Genomic DNA, 20,407 nt, shown 5'->3' with positions numbered 1-20,407 from the left:
GAGCACTGAACAATGACAATGAAAAGGACTTCCTCATGTACTTGAGTCCTGTTAACTATTTTATGCATTAAATTTCCCATTAAAATTGCACACATACCTGAGCACTTTGCTGGTTATGGGCTTTAAGGAATGTTGGGAGGAAAAAAGGAACAGAAGTTGAAGGAAAATTTAAATTCAACCTTATGATAATATTGGACCAAAAGGTTGGGGGGATCTATGCACTTCATAACATGCACTTGAAAAAAACTGGGCCACAGCAGACTTATATTTTATGAAATGGAAACACAGAATAGGTATAGAAGTGGTTTTATATATTCATGTGTATTAAGGTTTAAAACAAAGCATTACAGGACTTAGTGTACCATCCAATTAAGATTATAAAAATGTAGTAATTTTCTTTGGAAAACACTAATTCCACAGAGCTGCACACACTTCACTATGGCATGACTGTACACTGCTCACTGCCAAGCAAAGCAGCTCCTTCCTTCTGAAGATCTGAAAATATTTACAATAAATTTTGTGCTAGTTTTTTGTATTGCAACAAATGTCTAAATGTAGCTATAAAAATTTAATTATAACAACTTCCATAAAGAAATTCCACATTCTCCAAAAAGAACATGGATTTAATTTGGAGATCAAGAAAACAATAAACCCTCAGCATCCTCTGCCCCCAAAAAATCAGTCAGCTTAGAAATATTTCAGTTTAGAAAACAACCCTAGAAGTATAATGTTAACATAGCATGGGTCTGTATGTGTGGGAGTTGTTTGCAAAGCTAAACAATTCACAAAACAAGAAATAAAAAAGCTCTTTGCGTGTATTTATGTTTACATGCTCCACTGAGTAGTGACCTTAATGAGCATAATATTCAAAGTCAGAATCTCAAACAGAATTTTCCCTCTTGGATCTCAAAAACACCAGATCACAGATTGTGCTGCTTATTTATTATTTTTTTTTTAGTAAGGGAAAAAAAAACAAACAAGCAAGAGGTTAATTTTAATGGCAGCAGTTTACAGCTTTATAACAAACATTCATTATAAAAAGTTAAGATGGTTTTTGGATGATCATTATTTATCTTTTTTAAGAGTTCAGAGAACTGGGTAAGGAACTGACTCTGGTACGAGGAAGGTAATTCTGCAGCACACACACTCTTTTATTTAGCAATTGTCCTACCTGGTTCAAGATCCAGTTACATAGATACTTTATAACAAACATTCATTATAAAAAGTTAAGATGGTTTTTGGATGATCATTATTTATCTTTTTTAAGAGTTCAGAGAACTGGGTAAGGAACTGACTCTGGTACGAGGAAGGTAATTCTGCAGCACACACACTCTTTATTTAGCAATTGTCCTACCTGGTTCAAGATCCAGTTGACATAGATACTGTGATGTATTTAAAGTAACAACTACTACTCGTTGCTTAAGAATATCTTCTTTCTGTGGCATCTGAAAGGTGGAATGTGTGCTTGAAATCAAACAGTATTGATGCACAACTGGGTGGACAGTCTTTACCCAGCGATTTCTGAAATATACCCTAGAAAAGAAAAAGGGGGCTTATTCTCTGGACAGTGGGAACACAGGGACAGCCTAATATTCAAATGCTAATATTCTGTTTTCTGGTAAGTAAATGTAATCTTCAGGAAGCAAAACATCACAACTAGGCAGAATTACATGCCAAAATTTCTTGGATTTACCTTCCATTACTTGCTGCAGTGCAATACTACAGACAGTTACCAAGGATTAAATTAGAGATGGAAATCTCTGAACTCTTCATATGTTTAAGTTCTGTGACCCTCACATCGATGTCTATTTCATTTTAAGCTATCAGTTAATTGATTTTAAAGAAATATTTCCTCAGCTGAAATATAAATATAACCCATAATCTTGGAACTGACAGAGCTGGAGTGGTCTGCACATTTCATCAACAGCAGCCATGGGATCTTAAAAAAATAAATAAATTCAAAAGACATTAATAAGATCCTGTACGTGGTTTTACACATACCATACATCTTCTAAGACAATCAGGATATTCATCTTTTTATCATGCAGGGCCATAACTATGATACACTGTATAAAAGAATGAGAAAACAGTGCCAAAAAGGATGGCTGGAGTCTAAAACATTGTCATTGTTAGGACATTGTCAGCAAAGTACTGGACTTAAATAACTTTCCATGACACAAGATAATTTTATTCACTGTATCGTGAGATCAATAATTAATTTTTATTTAAAGAGTGATGAAATGTTACAGCCAATCTAGCTAAATGGGAGAGGAGCAGAGAAGACACCCCAGAAAACAGAGCACAAGTAACTGTGCAGAGGTCTATAGAAACACACCAAACCACATCAGCTGAGGGTCTGGATAAGGATGTCACAGGGCTTCTCTATGTTCCTCAAAAACATGATCCCTGGCAAGTGAGAACTGTGAATCTAAAGTGGAACCTTTAACCTACAGGAAACTATCGTATAAACAGTAATATTGAGAATTAAAGATATTTTAATTTATTTCCAAAGTAAATTCAGATGAAATTATTTAAACTAATTTCAGCTCAAAATATGGGATTTAATGCTGTTTGGTTTATCTACTCAGCATTTATTATCTTCTGATTAATTTATCCTGTGTCCATATTACAAATCCCAAATCATTAACAAAGTATTTGGAAAAGTGTAATTATACACGTAAGTGCAAAACATGATGGCACTGCCTGAACTTTGCATATCATGTGTCCACCCACATTTGAAAATTACAGCTCAGCTCCATATAACATGAAAGAAACAATTATTATGATGGTAATTAGTATAGTTTGTGAAAAGACAATGTCCCCTTTGGACAATAAGCCCGAAATACAATGCAGAGAGGTGCAAAGGCACTGCAGTGTTCTGAAGGACTTTTCCATTTGACAGCACAGCCCACCAAAATTGGCACTTCATGACCAATGGTAACACCAGTTAGGAGCTGGGTTCAGTGCAGGAGCAAACAACACACTCCTGAGTCATTCTTGGAACAAGAACCTTCTAGTATTTCCTCCATATATTAATTTCTTATCAGCCATAAACTGATAAGCTTTATTAGATAAACTAGATCAATGTAACAACATGAAGTCATGACCTACTAGCTAGAAGAAGGTGGTAGGAGCAAGATAACCCCTGGTCTATTTATCCCAGACATTCAGGTCTCATATGACTCTGTTGCTCAATCTTAACTGAGGGCAACATGTACCTACCACCTCACAGGAATACTGCGAGGATTAATGAGTTTATTGTGATTTTATGTTTGTAAAGCACTTTGAGATTCTTGGTTGAAAGGTGCTATTGAAATGCAAAATATTATGGTTATTAGTCATTATTATACCATGCACTGTCTTCTATTACAAAAAATTCAAGTATGTGTGACTCACAGATTGGCTGACAGCATTTCAAACTGCATTGCTGCTTACCCATTAATTTATTTTATTTTGATGGGAGATCAAAAAGGTATCCCAGAGCTATTATTCACCACTGGCATAAAAACACCTGACAGATATGACTACTTAAAAAATGTCGTGACATAAGTAAGGCACACTGAACAAGGGTTTCTTTCTCAGGTGCAATTTGGGCTAGAAAAATCTCCTATAATTTCATTATTTGTTTGGTTTTCTTCCTTAAAGCCAGCGGAACCCATTACAAAAACGGGTTTTACCAGCTGAACAGAAATCATAACATTTCATCCTGCAACATACCCTTAATTTCTGATTAAACAAGCAACTAACCTTCTAATTGTAATATCTGAATCAGCAAAGTATCTGAATGGCAGCAGAGTCAGGCAGTTACTAATCAAAACCCACAACACATTCTACTGCTGTGCAGCTGTGGTTACAAAGAGGAGCAAAAACTGCAGCTACAAAACCAAAACCCAGCCAAAGCTCACAGCAGAGTATGTTTTAACACCTCACATGCCCCACATCAAGACTTCAATTCTGGATAAATTAACAACTTGAATTCCTCTAGTATTACTCACAAAACCAGTTTACAGACACAAATACATTTGAAATATGCAAGTAAAATTATTAACAGTAGATATCTCATCCACTGTATGCCCAGAATCATACAAACTGCTGCTATCTGCTTCCTCGGTCTTGCCTGGAGTGCTTAGGAGACAGTGATAATCTGAAGTATCTAGCTACAGTGCCTACCTCAGCAGCCTGCCTCCTGAAGACTAGCACTTGATGGAGAGAGAAAAGCACATCCACAAAGTAAAAGGGTAGAGAAATTAGAAGTAAATTACTACCTCTTAGAGCTCTGACTCACCCTCTAAAGGTGCCTGCTTCTCCACACTTGAAAACAAGTGCCCTGGCACCTAACAAGAACTTGATACAAGGCTCTTCCCTCCTAACTGTAGGTTAGGGTTGTTTTTTTTCTTTCCAAAACACTTTTGCACTAATTTATTTCCGTGTAACAGAATTGTTTCAGTATCAAGTTTCTTCAGCATGAGTGAGGTTTTGGAGTGTGCCCCAATACAGGTAAATCACTTAATCAAACCCAAGGGCATTTTTTTTTTCCCCCAAATACAATTTTTTAATGGGATCAGGACTATGAGAATTTTGCATTCGGGCTTCACTGGTCTTTATTTAGATGCAGAACTTGGACCTAAAATACGTTCTCAGTGTTCACTCTGCCTCTGCATTTTCCAAAAGGCATAGGTGGTTATTTTGTTAGGAAAAAATATGAATTTATAATATGATATTTAAACACAAAAAAACCAAAATCTAGGCTTTAGACTGTTAAGCTGCATCATTGAAAAGGTTATTTATTTATTATATGTTTTACCCACAGAAATTTACAGAAATAAACTTTTACACAGTTCTCAATGTTAAATAATTACGTTTCCTTTCCTTAAAAACAACATAAATATTATGGTGCTACCCACTAAGCTATGAAAACTTTTTTAGCAAGGTTACTATTGAGTCAACTCATCACTCATAGAGTAAATAAAGAGAAAAATCTAAAGCAAACTGTTAAGCCATTCAGAAACACATCAAACCTTGCAAGCAGCACCTCCAGCTTGGGTAATTTAACTACTTCTACTCCAAGTTTCCTCTAAAATACTACAAGAGGCTCAGTGTTCAAACTAATGGTAATTATTTTAATTTGAAAATATATCTTGACAACAGTAAAAAAGATCCACAATTAATTTTATTCTAGGAGTCTCACATAGTTTTCATTTTCAATTCGGACACATTGACCCTTTAACTCCTGTCAGAGCAGGGTGAAATGCACTCAGCTTTGAAGCAACACATGCTTTTCAATCATCTGTAACATTTTTTAATCAGCAAACATGCATACTTGTGGATCCATAAATACCTGCACACAATTCCAGGGATGCCTCCATTTTCTAAAACTAGCTTTTTATAGAGGTATCATGACTATTTTAACAATATCATGCAATCTACAATAGCACTTTCCGAAAGTTTCATAGCAAATACTATGACAATTATACTTAAATTCAAACTGACTTTTAAATTATGTGCTGTCATTTTTTTGACAAATATGTGTATATATATATTTTAACTGTAAGAATAAAACCCACACTTTTGATTATATATGTTCATGTAAGTATTTCTGAGACTGGACTATAGTTGAATACAGTACATAAAAGAAGGTAGCAAAAGCCTGGTAACCACAATAAAACTGTATTTAACTTTCACTCCTTGCTTTGTTAAATCACATTTTAATATTCCTGAAAGTGTCAACTACACACATTTTTGCCCCACCAAAGTTAAGACACCATTATGCTTTTCATCACAAAGTGCTTTACAAATCACTTCAAAACAACCTGTGTTAAAATACAACCAGATCAAAGGTAACTTTTCAAAAATAAGCTGCCTTCTCTTCCTTGGCCAGGTCCTCAATGTGCGTAAAATATCACATGGCAACTAAAGGAAGCAAGCCTAAGAGAATTTACACTTCATTGCCTTTACTGACATTGCAGAAAATAAAACCTCAAGATGGCTTTTAACAGCTAGCAAGTAAACATGCAGAGTCATTTTCTTAATATTATAATGAACTCACATGGTGGCATTCAGAAAATTACACCCATAATTTAAAAAAATATACATCAAGTTAGCAGTGTACAGAATAGAGATTGTGATTACTGCAGAAAAGAATCTGCACAGACGGTTTCTGCCCATAAATAAATCATCCTTAACTATTTTTATGCAGGTTTACCTTTCTTGCTCTTAAGTTTCCATCCCTTCTTCATTTTTTTCCCCTCAACTAATTTTCCCAAAATACCCATGTGAAGTACATTTAACCCCACACACAATGACTACACACTGACTTATCAGAAGAGGATAAACTACTTTAACATGATTCTCTAAACAGATTCTCTAAAATGTAGCTCCTGTGACATCAAATTTTTGCTTCAGAAAGGTGGGTAGCCCCAAATTATCCCTGTATGTGTGAGTCAAAATTCCCTAGAATTAAAATACAATTAAAGTTCAGTTTATGTTATCATAGTAGCTTTTAAAGGAGCATATTAAAAGCTTGATTATTAGGAAAGACACAATTATCACTAGAATAAGAAAAGCTTAAAAAAGGATGTCTTTACTTTTATTTAACAAATTACCCAAAAGTATGTTGACAATGTTTCACATTCCTTTTAGTCCATTTTTAAAAGCACTGCTGGCAATGCCAATATGCTTTTATGTTTTAGAGGCTCTTTAACCTTTTTAAAAGACACCTTTTCTTAAGAATAGTATTTTATAGAGATACATAATAAGCATTAAAAAATACCTGAGAGGTCTTGCCTGGGGATTGCCTGCTTCTACATATGGATGTAAATAATCCTTTATGTAGAGATCAGCAGCACTATTAGAATGGGTGCAAATGAGAATCCTGCTGGAATAAATGGTGCAAATAAAAAAGCAATGAAGAAACAGAAAACAATTCAAAGCAGTAGAATACAAAAAAAGGGAAACACTGGCAATCTTCCAGCACATTTTTTTTTAATGAAACCACTCACTGACCTAGGTAATTTCCACGATTCAGCCCTTCAACTCAAATCCTTTAGATATTAAAAGATTTAAAGTACAAATAATTTTTTTCAGTTATTATTTTGTTATTATTAATGTAGACGTGATTTGGAGTAAGGAACAGCTTTGATTATCTAAAATACTGCAAAACTTTCCACGTCAAGCACATCACAGTCATTCTATACATTGTCAATTTTAGTGTTGTTCTCAATGGAAAAATACAGGCTAAAACGATAAAATTACTGTATCACTCAAAATAATGATGGATGGCTTGAGTGGTTTTTGGTTTTAAACTGGATGCAAAATCTATATTCTATCTTTCACTTGAATTTAAGTAAAAAATTACATCTCCTCTGCTAATCAAGTATTGCTCTGTATTTAGTGTCCCATCTCACCTAGTATCCTGTTGTTGGAGTATGTGCTTGACTGCCTGAGCCAGAGTGAAGGTTTTTCCTGTCCCATAGGGACCGATGATAAGAACAGGAGGCAGTTGTATTGAGAGTGGAGTAGTGATAGCCAGAACAGCCTCTTTCTGCTTAGCATTTAGTCGAGGGTCCAACTGCTCATCCCATTGTCTGTACAAAAGGAGGCAACAGAGCTTAAAAACAGAAGCTGTGACAATCCACTGTCAGTCAGAAATGAAATAAGATTTCAAAAGCTTTAAAGAAACTGAAGAGCTTACAGGCTACTGTATTGATTGTGTCATCCTGAGGCACGTTGAAAAAAAAAACAACAAGTCTAGCAAAACAATCACAAAACATCCATAATGTTTGCAATATGTTAGTTGTGTGGTTTTTATCAAAATTAATCTAATTCTCCACTTACATTATCTCACCTAACAGGAAATAACCCGCATAGTACACATTTTACTAAAAGTATATGCTGCACCATCACCTGGTAACAAAGGCAAGTAGACACACAGTGATTCTCTGCTATTACTGTGCAAAAATGTAACATTAGTTGAGTTTCTTCCCTGCCATATTTACATTGTCACCTTTAAAAAACAACAGTTATACAACCCCAGGTCTTGGTAAAAGTTATCTACAATGACATATAAAAACAATTTAAAAATTACAGCTACCAAGTAACTGAAAACTTCCCTTTGCTTTTTCTGTTATTGAGATCAAGGCACATACCTCTAATGGGAAAGCAGTCTAAAAAGAGGATTTTGCCATATCTAGCTAGTGATACCAGTATTAAGAGGAAGATGCTTTCAGCAAATCCCAGTGAGAGTAAGAGGTTAAAAATTTGTAGACATAGTTTTTAATATTCCCACTGCCAGATTTAAAAGTAGACATGCATAGTAAAAAACACCTGTCTCTGCTGCACATATGGCCATACTTCAGTAATGTGATCTGCTTTGCTACAGGCACTCTGCTGCGTACAGACTGGGAAAGTTTCTCTTCAGCAGTAGTCAGCAACAGGGAGCAAGATCAAGAGGGAATTGACTGAATTCCTCACTTTGAAGGCAGCTATTAACAAAAAGCTGGCAGGACACTCCAAGAAATAATGGAAAGTAATGGGGATTCAAAACAAAAATAGAAGAAACACAGAGGGAAAGACAGTTTTGAGTCAGCCAGAAGTACTGATTCTCAAGGTAGGGCAAACCAAGCCACTAGATGGAAAAACACATGCTTATTACACTGACTTAAACTGAACTACATCCATTACATATATATATATATCTCTCATTTCTGTATATAAAAACATAAAACATTATACAAATAAATTATATTAACTAAATCTAGTATGTACATTTCTGTAAACATAAATTTCCTGATATACGACAGAGAGGAAAGCTTTAGCTTACTTGACTTACCCTCTTTTCATTGAAATCACTGCTTACTTCCAAACTAGCATTAAACACTATTTCTTTGCATGATTTACGCAAAACCTAGCAAAGTCAGTGAGCAGATTGTCACTGTCCTCCACTAGCTTTGCAGCAGAACTCCATGCAAAACCCATTCCCTTCTTTCTACCTTTACTGTCCAAGCTTGGACACATGCAGCATCCTCACCCAGAACACTGCACCCACCCTTTTATTATCTCTGTTCTTCCTACACTTCCAAAGAAAATTATTTTTTTCCCCAGAAATTTTTGTCTTGCATGATCTCACTGATCTCATGAGCTCTCAGGTTTCTGGCCAGATGGTTTTCCTTTTAATCCTTGAGCTACCTTCTGATTTGGACTGCATCACAATTACACTCTTAATTCTCACCTTCAAGCCACCCCAAGACTCCTTTTATGTTGTCCAAGCACGCTCCAGGTACGTTCAGTTCCACATACTCTCATTCCCCTAGTTTCCAAGTACAGAAACCTCATGCCTCTCTGATCCTCCCCCATGCACCAGAAACACTGACCATATTCCCTGGGCAACACAGCCTCACGTTTCTCTTCCCTAAGTTTCCTCCTTGAGACAAACTATTTTCACTGCATCAGCCTAGTGTTTCTTTAAAAGTATTTATACAGCATAGAGGTTTTATGTTTCATCAAGGAAACTGGAGGGCATGTCTACAAAAAATCTCAGGACTGCTTGCAAGTGCTATGCTGGTCCTTCCAAGAACCAATCAATCTTGCACCTTCCTCAGCCACTCCCTCAGTGATATGCCCACATTTGGACTCATTACTTCAAAGTCCAAAGGTACTAATTGATAGTTCCTTGCTTGAGATGCTGCTCAGCAAACTCCTTCTAACTGGTATTTACACTCCTATAAAGTATAATGCATATTTCAGCGAGGAACAACAAAGCATTAAATAGCAGATTTGTTTTATAAAGCTACAATACAACTGCAATGCCTATAAAACCACAGCTCAACCACAGGGAAAACCAATCAACAACTTCTAATCCTCAGAGGATCAGTTTTCTTGTTTTATTTAGAACAGTTTCACTTCCTTCTCTGAACTACTTTCACCACTAATGAAGAGCAAGGCATGTTCCCTGTTTGAGGGCAGATTTCAGCCATCTGTTATGAGAAATTCAGTACTGCATTACCATACAATCTTTGATATTAAAATGTTTGTATTCTTGTACCTGTTGGGACTCCAGGGTATGGTGGGAGTCATGCTGACATCTGGAAACAAAATACTGTTGTCCTTAATCCTGTCCAAGGCATAATGCATTTCACAGAGGGGTAAGCGATTTAACTGAAACTGAAGTTCAACCTGCAGTGCAAAAAGAACAAACAAACAAACAACTAGGTGAACCAAAAATTATTCATTTAGAAAACACTCATTAGACTTTGCTGCATATGATATATTTTTATCTTCCTGTAAACTACTGACTCTCAGAAGAAATCAGCAAACATCATTAAATCAAAAGATTTGCAGTAACATTAACTTGTTCCTTTGTTGGTTTTTTTTTTTGGAAGTGAAGATAAATTCAGCATTTGCTCTAATGTAATTTTGTTGTTTGACTGTTAAGGCTAAATTCCACTGCACTTTCAGAACAAAATAAAAGGAAAAACATCCTTGCAATAGTGTTGGATATAAAAAAAATGCTCGTGGAAAGTTGTTCTTAAAAATACAAGCTTGCACTGCTTAGTGTAAGAACAGCCTCGAAAAAGTGACAGGCAAGAAATTTTTTAAAGATCAATAAATTAAATAAAATAGATGTGTGACCTGCACAAAAATGACCCAAACATTATTTATTTGTAGTCAAGCATTCTGGAATGATATAACTTGTAATTTATTTTCAATTACGAGAAGCCTCCAAAAGTTAATTTCTAACAATTTGTTCCATGTCGATACGTTCATTTTTTTCTTCTCTCAATTACTTACACTTTTATTCTAGTAAAGAGCAGATAATGACAACAAAATTCTGGTACAAAGCCAGAAAAAACATGCAGAGCACGTTAACATCCCTGATTAAACTCAGGACTGAACAATGGATAGTGAAATTAGTTCATACATACATACAATAAAAGAGCAAAGAGAAAAACACATCCTAAATTTGAACAGTAGATAAAAGGAGCTCCTGGGAAACAATTCATAAAACCAGTTCACTCAGATTATCATGTACACATATTTAAATTTGCAATTATTAATCTCTCCAAAACAAAATTAATCTGATCAGAGCATTGCTCCTAAGAAATGTGTTAACAACAAAGAAGGCTTTACACAAAATTTGACACAGATTTGCCCTAATATAAAACAGCATAAGAACAACCCAAACTGCTGAAAACCTCCAAGTGACTGACACTTTTCTTCTTTCCAAAGCATCACTATCTATTGCTAAATATTTATGTAATTACTGTGCTACAATGCTAATCAGCATTTTGAGATTAAACAGGATTAAGTACCTCTCTGAGATTCACAATTAATTGTGAGCATGCAAACAGGCAGCCAAATGATTGCAACCTGTCTGGAAAAGCAGCCCTCATACACCTGGAAACCACACCTCTTACAGTGACCATGTCTATGGTCATCTTTACTGACAGCTTTCACAACCACTTTACAGAAGTTGGACTTGTATTATCAATCAGCAGACAAAAAAACAGGGTCAGAGTGAAGATGAGCTGAAGCTGGTAGCTCAGCACCCACTGCTGAAGAGATGGGGCAAAGCTGTGGTTGAGCATCCCACATCATCTCAGAGAAACATCCACTGAGTTGATGCAGCCATTCGAACTGTACCTCAATGCTCAAAGCAAAAATTTGGTCTGAGATCTTTTCATTTTCTCCTGTAGCACTCATTGGTTCTCTAAATCAGCCTACTATGCTTAATCACACTGTAATCTCATTATAATTATTGCCACCAACCAGAAATTTCAATAAACACAAAGCAATACTAGAATATATTTTTGTAATTATCTTTCCTGAAAACTTCTATAAAGCCTTTCAAAGTCCTTGTCAACTAAAATAAGTTTTCCTTACATGTTAGAAACAAAAACCGATTTGTTTTCTTAAAGAACCCTGTGGATATCAAAATAAGACAGCAAAGTTGGGAGACAAAAGGAAAATAAAGACCTGGAAAAGCACAATCACTTCTCTAAACACGACATGCCTCATTCAAACCCATACAAACTTATCTCATTAACCTCTCCTCTGGAGAATTCCTCCCATGGAGGAGTAATTTAGCCTTCCAGATTTAACTATTTGTTGTTGAACCTGATACTCCTTTATCTACCCACAAGGTCACCTCCTACCAGAGAGATCACAGCAGTAAAAACCCTATTGTGCACCAGTAATGGTCACTACTCAACATTCACCTCCTTTCAAAAAGATCTCCAAAATACAGAACTTAGTATTTTCTTATTTCTAGTACATTTAAATATTCCACTCTTCAAATTATTACTTAGCACGTAAAACCAACACTAGCTTTGCTGTAAATAAACAATGTTTGCTTCTATTAGTGCAGAATGCAGACGTTAACTTCAGTCTCTGGCAGATATGGAGACATTAAATATTTGTCTTGACTCTTGCATTTACAGCAAGAAGTATAACTGAAACTCTGAAGGAAAGGGCAGTAACAAATCTGTACAACATCAAGCATAGCATTCACTGAAGGGATAGGAAGTGCTAGGACTGGAACACTTAAGAATTTTACACACACACACTGTTCCACCAGGCAGTTGATGCCGATCCCATTACTGCAGTCAACACCCTGGTCCTCAGAAGCACTTATCAAGAAACACAACCCCAGCTCATCCCAACCAAAAGGGACCTCAGCTTCATTCCAAAGCTCTGCCCAACTCATCTCCACCCAGTGCCCACTTGTTGGCCCAATGAAGTCCCACAGATGTTTGGAAAAGAGTTCCACACCAATAGTGATGGTCCTATCCTCACAGTCTGATGTCTACCGGAAAAATATCTTTGCTCAGACAGACCCAAGGCTAACAAAAGACCACTCAAAATAACTGGTAATTTAAATGCAGAAAACCTGTGATGTTCATCTCAGCAACACTGTATAAGTCCCTTCTGGGAGTCCAAGCAAGATGCTGAGCACTAAATACCTCTTATTATCTACCTGCATTCACCTCCTTCTTTAAGTGCTTGTGATTTGTTGTTTTTAATCCAGTTTGGATAGAATCAAATAGTCACATTTGCTATTGCAGAGTAATGAATGAGGCCATCTGTGAAGGAGAGGCATGTAACCTGCTTTAAGAGGTATTCCACAATAAGAAAACAGTGGGAAAGGAAGTTAATCCCTTGCCAGATACACAGAAGAGGAGACAGAACAGAGTAACTACTCCAAAAATAAACCAGTTGCATATTAGTTTGGTCACCAAAAGGAGCAGTAGCCAAAGGGCTTTAAAGAACCAGTTCACTCCATCCCACCTTCATGAATGGTGCACTTGATGAAAGCAGATTGTGTATTCGTTATAGCTAAGCCAGGACAACGGGCAAAAAAGTGTTCAGAAAATTTCCAAGATGAATTCTTCGAAGATGAAAGGAAGCAAACTACCTAACTTATCCAAAACCTACACCAAACAAAAAGCAATGCTGTCAATGTGTAAGAAACACACGGGGAATGGTAACTCTACTGAAGACAATAGCAAAATTTCCAGCACCTTTAATAAAAACATTGTACATCCAAATGATAATATCCTGTGTTCTAAACTGAGGATCCCTTTCCAAATTTTCAGTCAATATTTAATCAGAAAACAGAATTAGAATTCATTAAAATACAGGTAACACTTGAAGGATTTGACCACCAGTTCACTGATGAATTGATTACTGATTTTAGTATGAAATACTAAATGATTTTACAAATAACTTTAGGACCCAATTTTTAATGCAGGATAGATTTGCTACCTCAGGCAAAGTTTTATGAGACACTCAAAGAAAAATAAGACTGTTGCTGAAGCCTCAGCTCATTTTGCATTCCACTGCAGCTTCTGATAGCACCAGTTAGTAAGTTTAATTATTGTTTTAAGAAAACAAACACAAAACCAAGACCCCAGAACAACATGACTTCCCAGGCTAATTACCTATGTTAAATTAAGACATTAGGATTCTTCCTTGTGTTTCCCCAAAACAAAATGAGTGGGAGGAGAATGTGTTGGTGAAAATACATTCATTTCAAGCAACTCCAGTGCCCAATATATGAGATTATTTCTGTTTGGTAACAAGATCTATCATAAGGTCTCCAGCAGACACACACTGGGGATGGGTAAGGAGTTTAAGTATTTAACTTAACTAGTCTTCTCTTACATGCACTTATACCTAATACACTATCTTGCCTGCAATCTACACAATATTAAACGAAAAGTATCCTCACGCATTTCATGTTCACTGTAAACTACAGTCTGACCTTACTGTCAACATTCTTCTCTCTAGCAAAAGTGTTACAACTCCTCATTTTGTGACTGAATGCCTTCGAGAGAAATATCCCTCTTCAAGAGAGAGAAATATCCCTCTTCGATATAAGCGTCAGAGGAGTGAGAGCCATGCAGACAAGTGCTATCATTCTGAAACACAGCATATGTATCACAGAAGCATTTAATGCCTCCATCTACCAACATTCACTGTCTTCATCAGGGAAATACTGTAATTTGAGGACTTTTCCACTGAAGGACAATATCCCTCTTGTTCTGCTAGAAATGCAAAAAGCAACACAAGGACCATTCATACCTCAACAGACTTTACTAAAAATTAATCTTACCTCAGGCCTAGAAACAAATAGTGGAATCCACAATGTCTAATCTTCTCAGAAGAATTTTGCCAGAAATTGAACTGTTTTACATGTATTTTCACTCTATAACCATTTAAAAATATTAATTTCTTTCCCAAGTGACTCATTTATATGTACAACATGTGCACACACACATGTATATACATGTATATTTATGTATATATACATGTATATACATGTATATTTATGTATCTGAAATTCTGTGTATGATGATGAATGACAGAATTCCTTTTCATATCTTCAAGCAATTATTTTGGATGGGACCAAAACAGACAGGATGCAAACAGTTCCCACACCAAAACCACTTTCACTCAGACTCACCTGCATTTCACAATCTGCCCGAAGATTAAGTTCTTCGCAGCATTCCCTGGATACCCTCAAGAAGATATAATCCTTTGTTTTCTCCTCAATAGCTGCTTCATAAACCTTCTCTTTGGTTCCTTGGGTCTGTGCTGACTTCTCTTTAGTGACAGGTAATAAATAAACTGCATTGACTTTGGTCATCACCAGCCGTCCAGCCAAAGTGTCTTCCGAAAGTGTCTCAGTGAGCTTGAAGCGGCCAAAAAGTTGTCCATTTTGGGCATACTTTGCACCTCCAGAAACACCAGTGAGCATGAAGCTTGCTACAATCTGCAACTGCACTTTTATGTTGAACCTAAGTGAGAAAGCATTGAGTAAGTAAAGAAAAATGCTTTCAGATTCAGAAATTTCATGCATTCCAACTGAAGGTTTCACTGCCTCACATTTCCAGTGTATAACTTGTGTAAAATAAACAAGTCAAGTTAAACTGGCCCTTTGCAAGTGTGAGGCTGTTGACAGTTTACATGTTTTCCCTTTGATTATAGCCTACAAAACATACATTCAAAAGAACCAACATCTTTAAAAAAAAAAAAACTAAAAAAAAAAACAACCTCACAATACAGGAATAAATACCAGATTTCCTGAGACTAAAATAAGAGAAGTGAGAGTGAAATAGAGTTGCTGAGCATGTCACAAAGCAGTAAGAGTTTCTATTTAAGTAGTTTGTAAGATTATGTTTGGGATTCAAGGAGAGATGTGCAGGCTAAGAACAGAGTGAGATCCCTGTTTATTTCATATACCTCTTCCAGGCTGCACACCAGATACAGTAATCTACATCTACCTGTAATGCAGAGAAATTTATTAAATGATTCGAAAATATTTTCTTATAATACTTTTCACATTTATACTAGTTTTACTTGATGTGTTGATCTTCTCCTATTTCCTGTTTGTAACTAAGGAAAAGGTAATTTATCACTGAAGCCCTGTAGTGTCAAGAATCATAATAACAAAATCTAACATTTCTGTTCTCTTGGAAATTAAATACCTACCAAATCAATGTATTTATTTATTTTTCGTACATGGCAAATCACGAGTCTTGCCCAAAAACTGCAAGTTTGCCCCCTTGTGGCAACAGTTGCTTCTTTACATAATACAGGTGTTCGTTCACATTGAAATTTCACATTTCTCCACCCTCAAAAAGCAGGTATCTTCTTACTGAACACAGATTTTTCAGTTCACCAGTAACCACAAAGGTTACTCCACAAACTACAGTTACAGCAGTGACAAAAAAGCACATACTTCAGGGAGCACCCTAAAATTGTGTTCCGTCCAGTTTCCACATGGGCTAAAAAGTCCCCAAACAAATCAAAGCAGCAACTTTCTTCTACGCTATATGTCTTCTGCACTACCCCAAAGCAGCTATTGGCAAGTTAGCAACACCTACAGCAGCTCATATCTCATTCAGATGATTGTTAAAATACTTCAGCATTAGTACTAAAATAGAACTACACGCTATTGTCAATTTATTTTGTTAAAACTTCCCTAAAGTTGAATCCTTATGCTACTGTATATGCATCAGCTCATTCCCAAATTCAGATTTGTAAAAAATGAGCTTGAAAATAGTATAATTGCCATTCTGAGACAAAGCACAAACTAGGGTCTTTACAAATGACCAAACTGAATCTGCTGTGCTAAAGGGAATCTCAAGTTTAGAGACTATCAAGCAATTTCTATTGAGTAAGGTGACACCTTCTGGCAAACTGCTAAACTACAAAATCCTCTATAGATAACTGTAAAAAAAATTTAAAGCTTCTTCTTTCATTCATTCTTTACCCTTGCTTGGTTTCAGTCAGGCTTAAATAAACTGAACAAACACAAACCTAGGTTTCCCCCTAAACACTGTGACATCCCAGCCTAACTGCAGTGTTACTCACACCAGCTTAGGAAAAAGCCTGTCTCTCGTATTTAAAAACACAGAAATTAATCCATCCAGCAGCAATGCAAACAAATTCCTCAAAGGCAAATAAACCCATTCTGAACAAAGCTCCATGTAACACTTTCTTAAAAGTACCTTCAACACATTTCCTCTTACATTTATACACAGAGTTCAAAGGGGGTGTGCAGTGTGACACCTACCCATGTATTGATAGAAGTAAGACAACAGTAATGACAAGGGCAATTTTGTTTTCCACCAGAGCCAGTATTTTAAGCTTTCACAGCCTTGAGGATAAATTTACTCTCTAATTCTAGGAGCAGACAGTGTGTTGCATGGAAGGAGCTACATGTCACCCCAAACACAACTAAATGTTTATGCAAGAAAATACACAGCATGTTCTAGACACTCTAACAATTCTATACTGTTTTTAAAATATCAACAGTTGTCTGTAGGGCAAAACTTTCCACATAACAAGCTAGTATCAAGATTGTTTTGCTTTTTCTTATAGAATCTATTTGAATTTGGAAATTAAGACAGCAGTGGCTTCTTTACACTAGCCTTTATTACTGTGTTTTGTGACGTACTCATTTTTCTGAATGCCTCTTGAAATATTTGAATAAATATGACTTAAAAGTAAAGCTCTCTGAGACTATCCTGAATGATGTCACTTATAAATGAGTTCAAGACTTTTTTAAAGCCACTGCAACCTTCATCCAATACTTTTCAGTAGTTCCATTCAGGTGATCCCACATAGTTTGAAACAGTGCTTTCCTAAAAAGTGAGAAATCACCAACATCCTTAAAACCCAACAATTCACATCAATCTGAGCTGCAGACACTCATGTTCTTCCAGTCTTGTCAGAAGGGACCGTGCTGACAACCCTACTCCTCTTAGGATATCCACTCATCAGTGGCAGCAGCTCAGAAACATCTTCACTCATTGCATCACTTCAGAGCTGTGACAACCTCCTCACGTTTGTACCTCTGGGCGCATTTCTAGGCTTGCAACCCTGACACTTCACTAGCGAATACCAAGTGTGTGATCTTAACCACAGAGGATCAGAACAGTGTGCTAGTTTGAGCATAGTTGTAATAAAGTGGGTCAGCTACAAGATCAAAAGAATGTTTCTGTCATCAATGCTATCAAAACAGAAGATTTCAAGAACATTATTAAAATTTACTTGTATTAATCTACTAGATAGGAAAAGGGCAATAACTTATTGCTGCATCAAACTGTCCAAAGACAAATAATATTTTCTTTCATTTCTACAGATATACTGCTCTTTGGTTTCCTATGAGACATCAGAGTGTATTTCTCAACGTGAAAATTCACTCTGTAAAAGTATTGTTTACTTTTATATCATATTTCGTGTTTACTGAAACCCACTTGTTTTAAAAAGCCTTAGAAAAGTCAACCTGATTATAAATATTTATGATGGAGATTATTTCTGTATGGTGAAAACTGTTCAAGCATGATTCCTCTGTACGTTAGACTCCAGCTCAAGAGCAGAGCACAGCAGAAATGAAAGATACGAAGAAAAATAGTTCAAATGTACTGCCCTTCATCTGAGATACAAACAAGAACTTGAACCATTTTTTCTGCATTGAAAGCATTAGAAATACAACTAGTAATAGTATTTCTTCCTAAATCCTAGAGGGGTGATTCAACTGAACCTCTGTAGCTCCAGGAGTGGTTTGCCTTAAAAAAGACATTTCTGATTTGGAACTTGGGTAATTGATAGAACTCAATTTGCTACCAAATTAGGTTAAAGGGAGGTTATTCCTTTTTAACTTTCCATTCGGAGTAGTGCAACACTGTAAAACTCTTTTATAGAATCATAGAATCATTAAGGTTGGAAAAGATCTCTAAGACCATTAAATCCAACCATCAACCCCACTAAACCACATCCTGAAGTGCCACTTCTGCACGTTTTTTGAACAGCCAAATGACTGCAGGCAAAATTTTTAACCACAAATATCAAACTACAGAAGAAAAGGCCTCGTGAGAGTCCATACATGGCAAACTCCTATCTTCTTCCTATCTCTCTATTAGATCATGCAGCTTATCCAGTTCAAAAATACATATATAGTACAGTACAAAACAAACAAAAAATGTATACTATATGTCTTTATTAGGAATTTTATTCAGAAGCTGGTTTTCAGCCTATTTAAGGAAGAATTATAATAAAGTCAGCTGCCACATCATCATAAGATTAGAGCTTGATCCACCCACAATTCAACCTTTTCTTAAAAAGAAAAAAAAAATTAACACTCCCTCAAGGCATCTTACACAAAGACTTCATATATTATTTAGTTATCATATATTACTTAGTTATAACCTACTTCTACCAAGGAACAAAAAATACAACTCCTAATACTAGTATCTTCTTGTATAGAAAGCCAAAAAACTGTAAACAAAAATAATTTATTATTATCCAGATATTAACAAAACAATGTACAATAGCTGTTTAGGGCCTCCAATCATAAGCATAGACTGACACATACCATTTGTTTTAAATTAATATCAGTAATATCAGTAATTTACATTTGTTAACTGCAAGTGACTTTTATCAAAAGTTACTCTTTCCAGATTCCTAAACCATTTGATTTCCAAGAAGCAGGAAGACTTCTATCTTAAATAATTGTGTAGGTTTCAAGAAAAAAATTGTCATTCTCTTTTTAATGGGACAGCAAGGAATATCAAAAAAGTAATTTTATGAAAGCATCACTTACTTGCTAACTTCTTTATACTGTGCTATTTCCTCTATATAAAGGAGGTCGTGTAGCCGTGACTGATAGTTGGTCTTGGTCAATGATTTGTCCAGCACAGATTGTGTAAATAGCTGGTCAGCAGATAGAGGGATTTGGTATCTGGTAAGAAGGCTCTTCTCCAATTCAGTAGTTTCATTAGGCTCAAATTCTACAATAGTCTTAGAAGTAGAATCCCAACGCTTGGCTGTGGTTAGTAGCTGTTGCCGTGCATGCATCAGGTATTCAAGATCTGGACATAGATACATGACAGGGAAAGGAAATCCGTTTCAACTCACTATGTGTTTGGTTTGTATTTAAAAAAACAAACAAACAACAAACACCCAACACAAAAAAACCCCACTATTAAAAAGAATCCCATCAGAGATGAACTAAATAATGAACTTAATGTAGGTAAGAGTCTCCTCTGCCTAAAACAGCTTTGGTAAGTTCACTGCTATCCCTGCTTTCCAGGTGTACACAGAGAGCAAGATCTCAAACAATAACAGAAAATAAATGTGCTCTAGAATATCAGAATATTAAATAGAAGCAACTTTGAAGGACTTGCTGTGACAATATGGTTTCTGCAACATCATCTCATTTCAAAAATAAAAGTAGTGAAGAATCTTATAGTATATGCTATAACATTTAGAAGGTGATTTTAAAAAGTTGATAAACTAGATAGAAAGAAATAATTAAATTTGCAGAACTGTGAAAGCCCTTAAAAAAATTTCTACAGTATCGTATTACGTGGATCCTGCAGACAGTTGCATTAAATATCTAGAG

At 35.8% G+C, this 20,407-nt stretch overlaps 1 protein-coding gene across 1 annotated transcript in view; it reads right to left on the bottom strand.

Moving 5' to 3' along the window:
• The window catches only part of HELZ (helicase with zinc finger), a 67,846-nt gene that overhangs the window by 31,138 nt on the left and 16,301 nt on the right, over positions 1 to 20,407 (bottom strand). Inside the window, exons 10-15 of the mRNA XM_010002700.1 lie at positions 19,607 to 19,874; positions 14,960 to 15,293; positions 10,040 to 10,170; positions 7,404 to 7,583; positions 6,770 to 6,871; positions 1,355 to 1,533 (exon numbers count right to left, since the gene is read on the bottom strand). Of these exons, the coding sequence (XP_010001002.1) occupies positions 1,355 to 1,533; positions 6,770 to 6,871; positions 7,404 to 7,583; positions 10,040 to 10,170; positions 14,960 to 15,293; positions 19,607 to 19,874 (1,194 nt within the window). The remainder of the gene's footprint in view (positions 1 to 1,354; positions 1,534 to 6,769; positions 6,872 to 7,403; positions 7,584 to 10,039; positions 10,171 to 14,959; positions 15,294 to 19,606; positions 19,875 to 20,407) is intronic.

The sequence above is a fragment of the Chaetura pelagica genome, unplaced genomic scaffold (assembly GCF_000747805.2).
Source record: "Chaetura pelagica isolate M959 unplaced genomic scaffold, ChaPel_1.0 scaffold47, whole genome shotgun sequence".
Lineage (NCBI taxonomy): Eukaryota > Metazoa > Chordata > Aves > Apodiformes > Apodidae > Chaetura > Chaetura pelagica.
The sequence above is the reverse complement of the archived record's forward strand: the minus strand, read 5'-3'. Positions and strand labels throughout refer to the sequence as shown.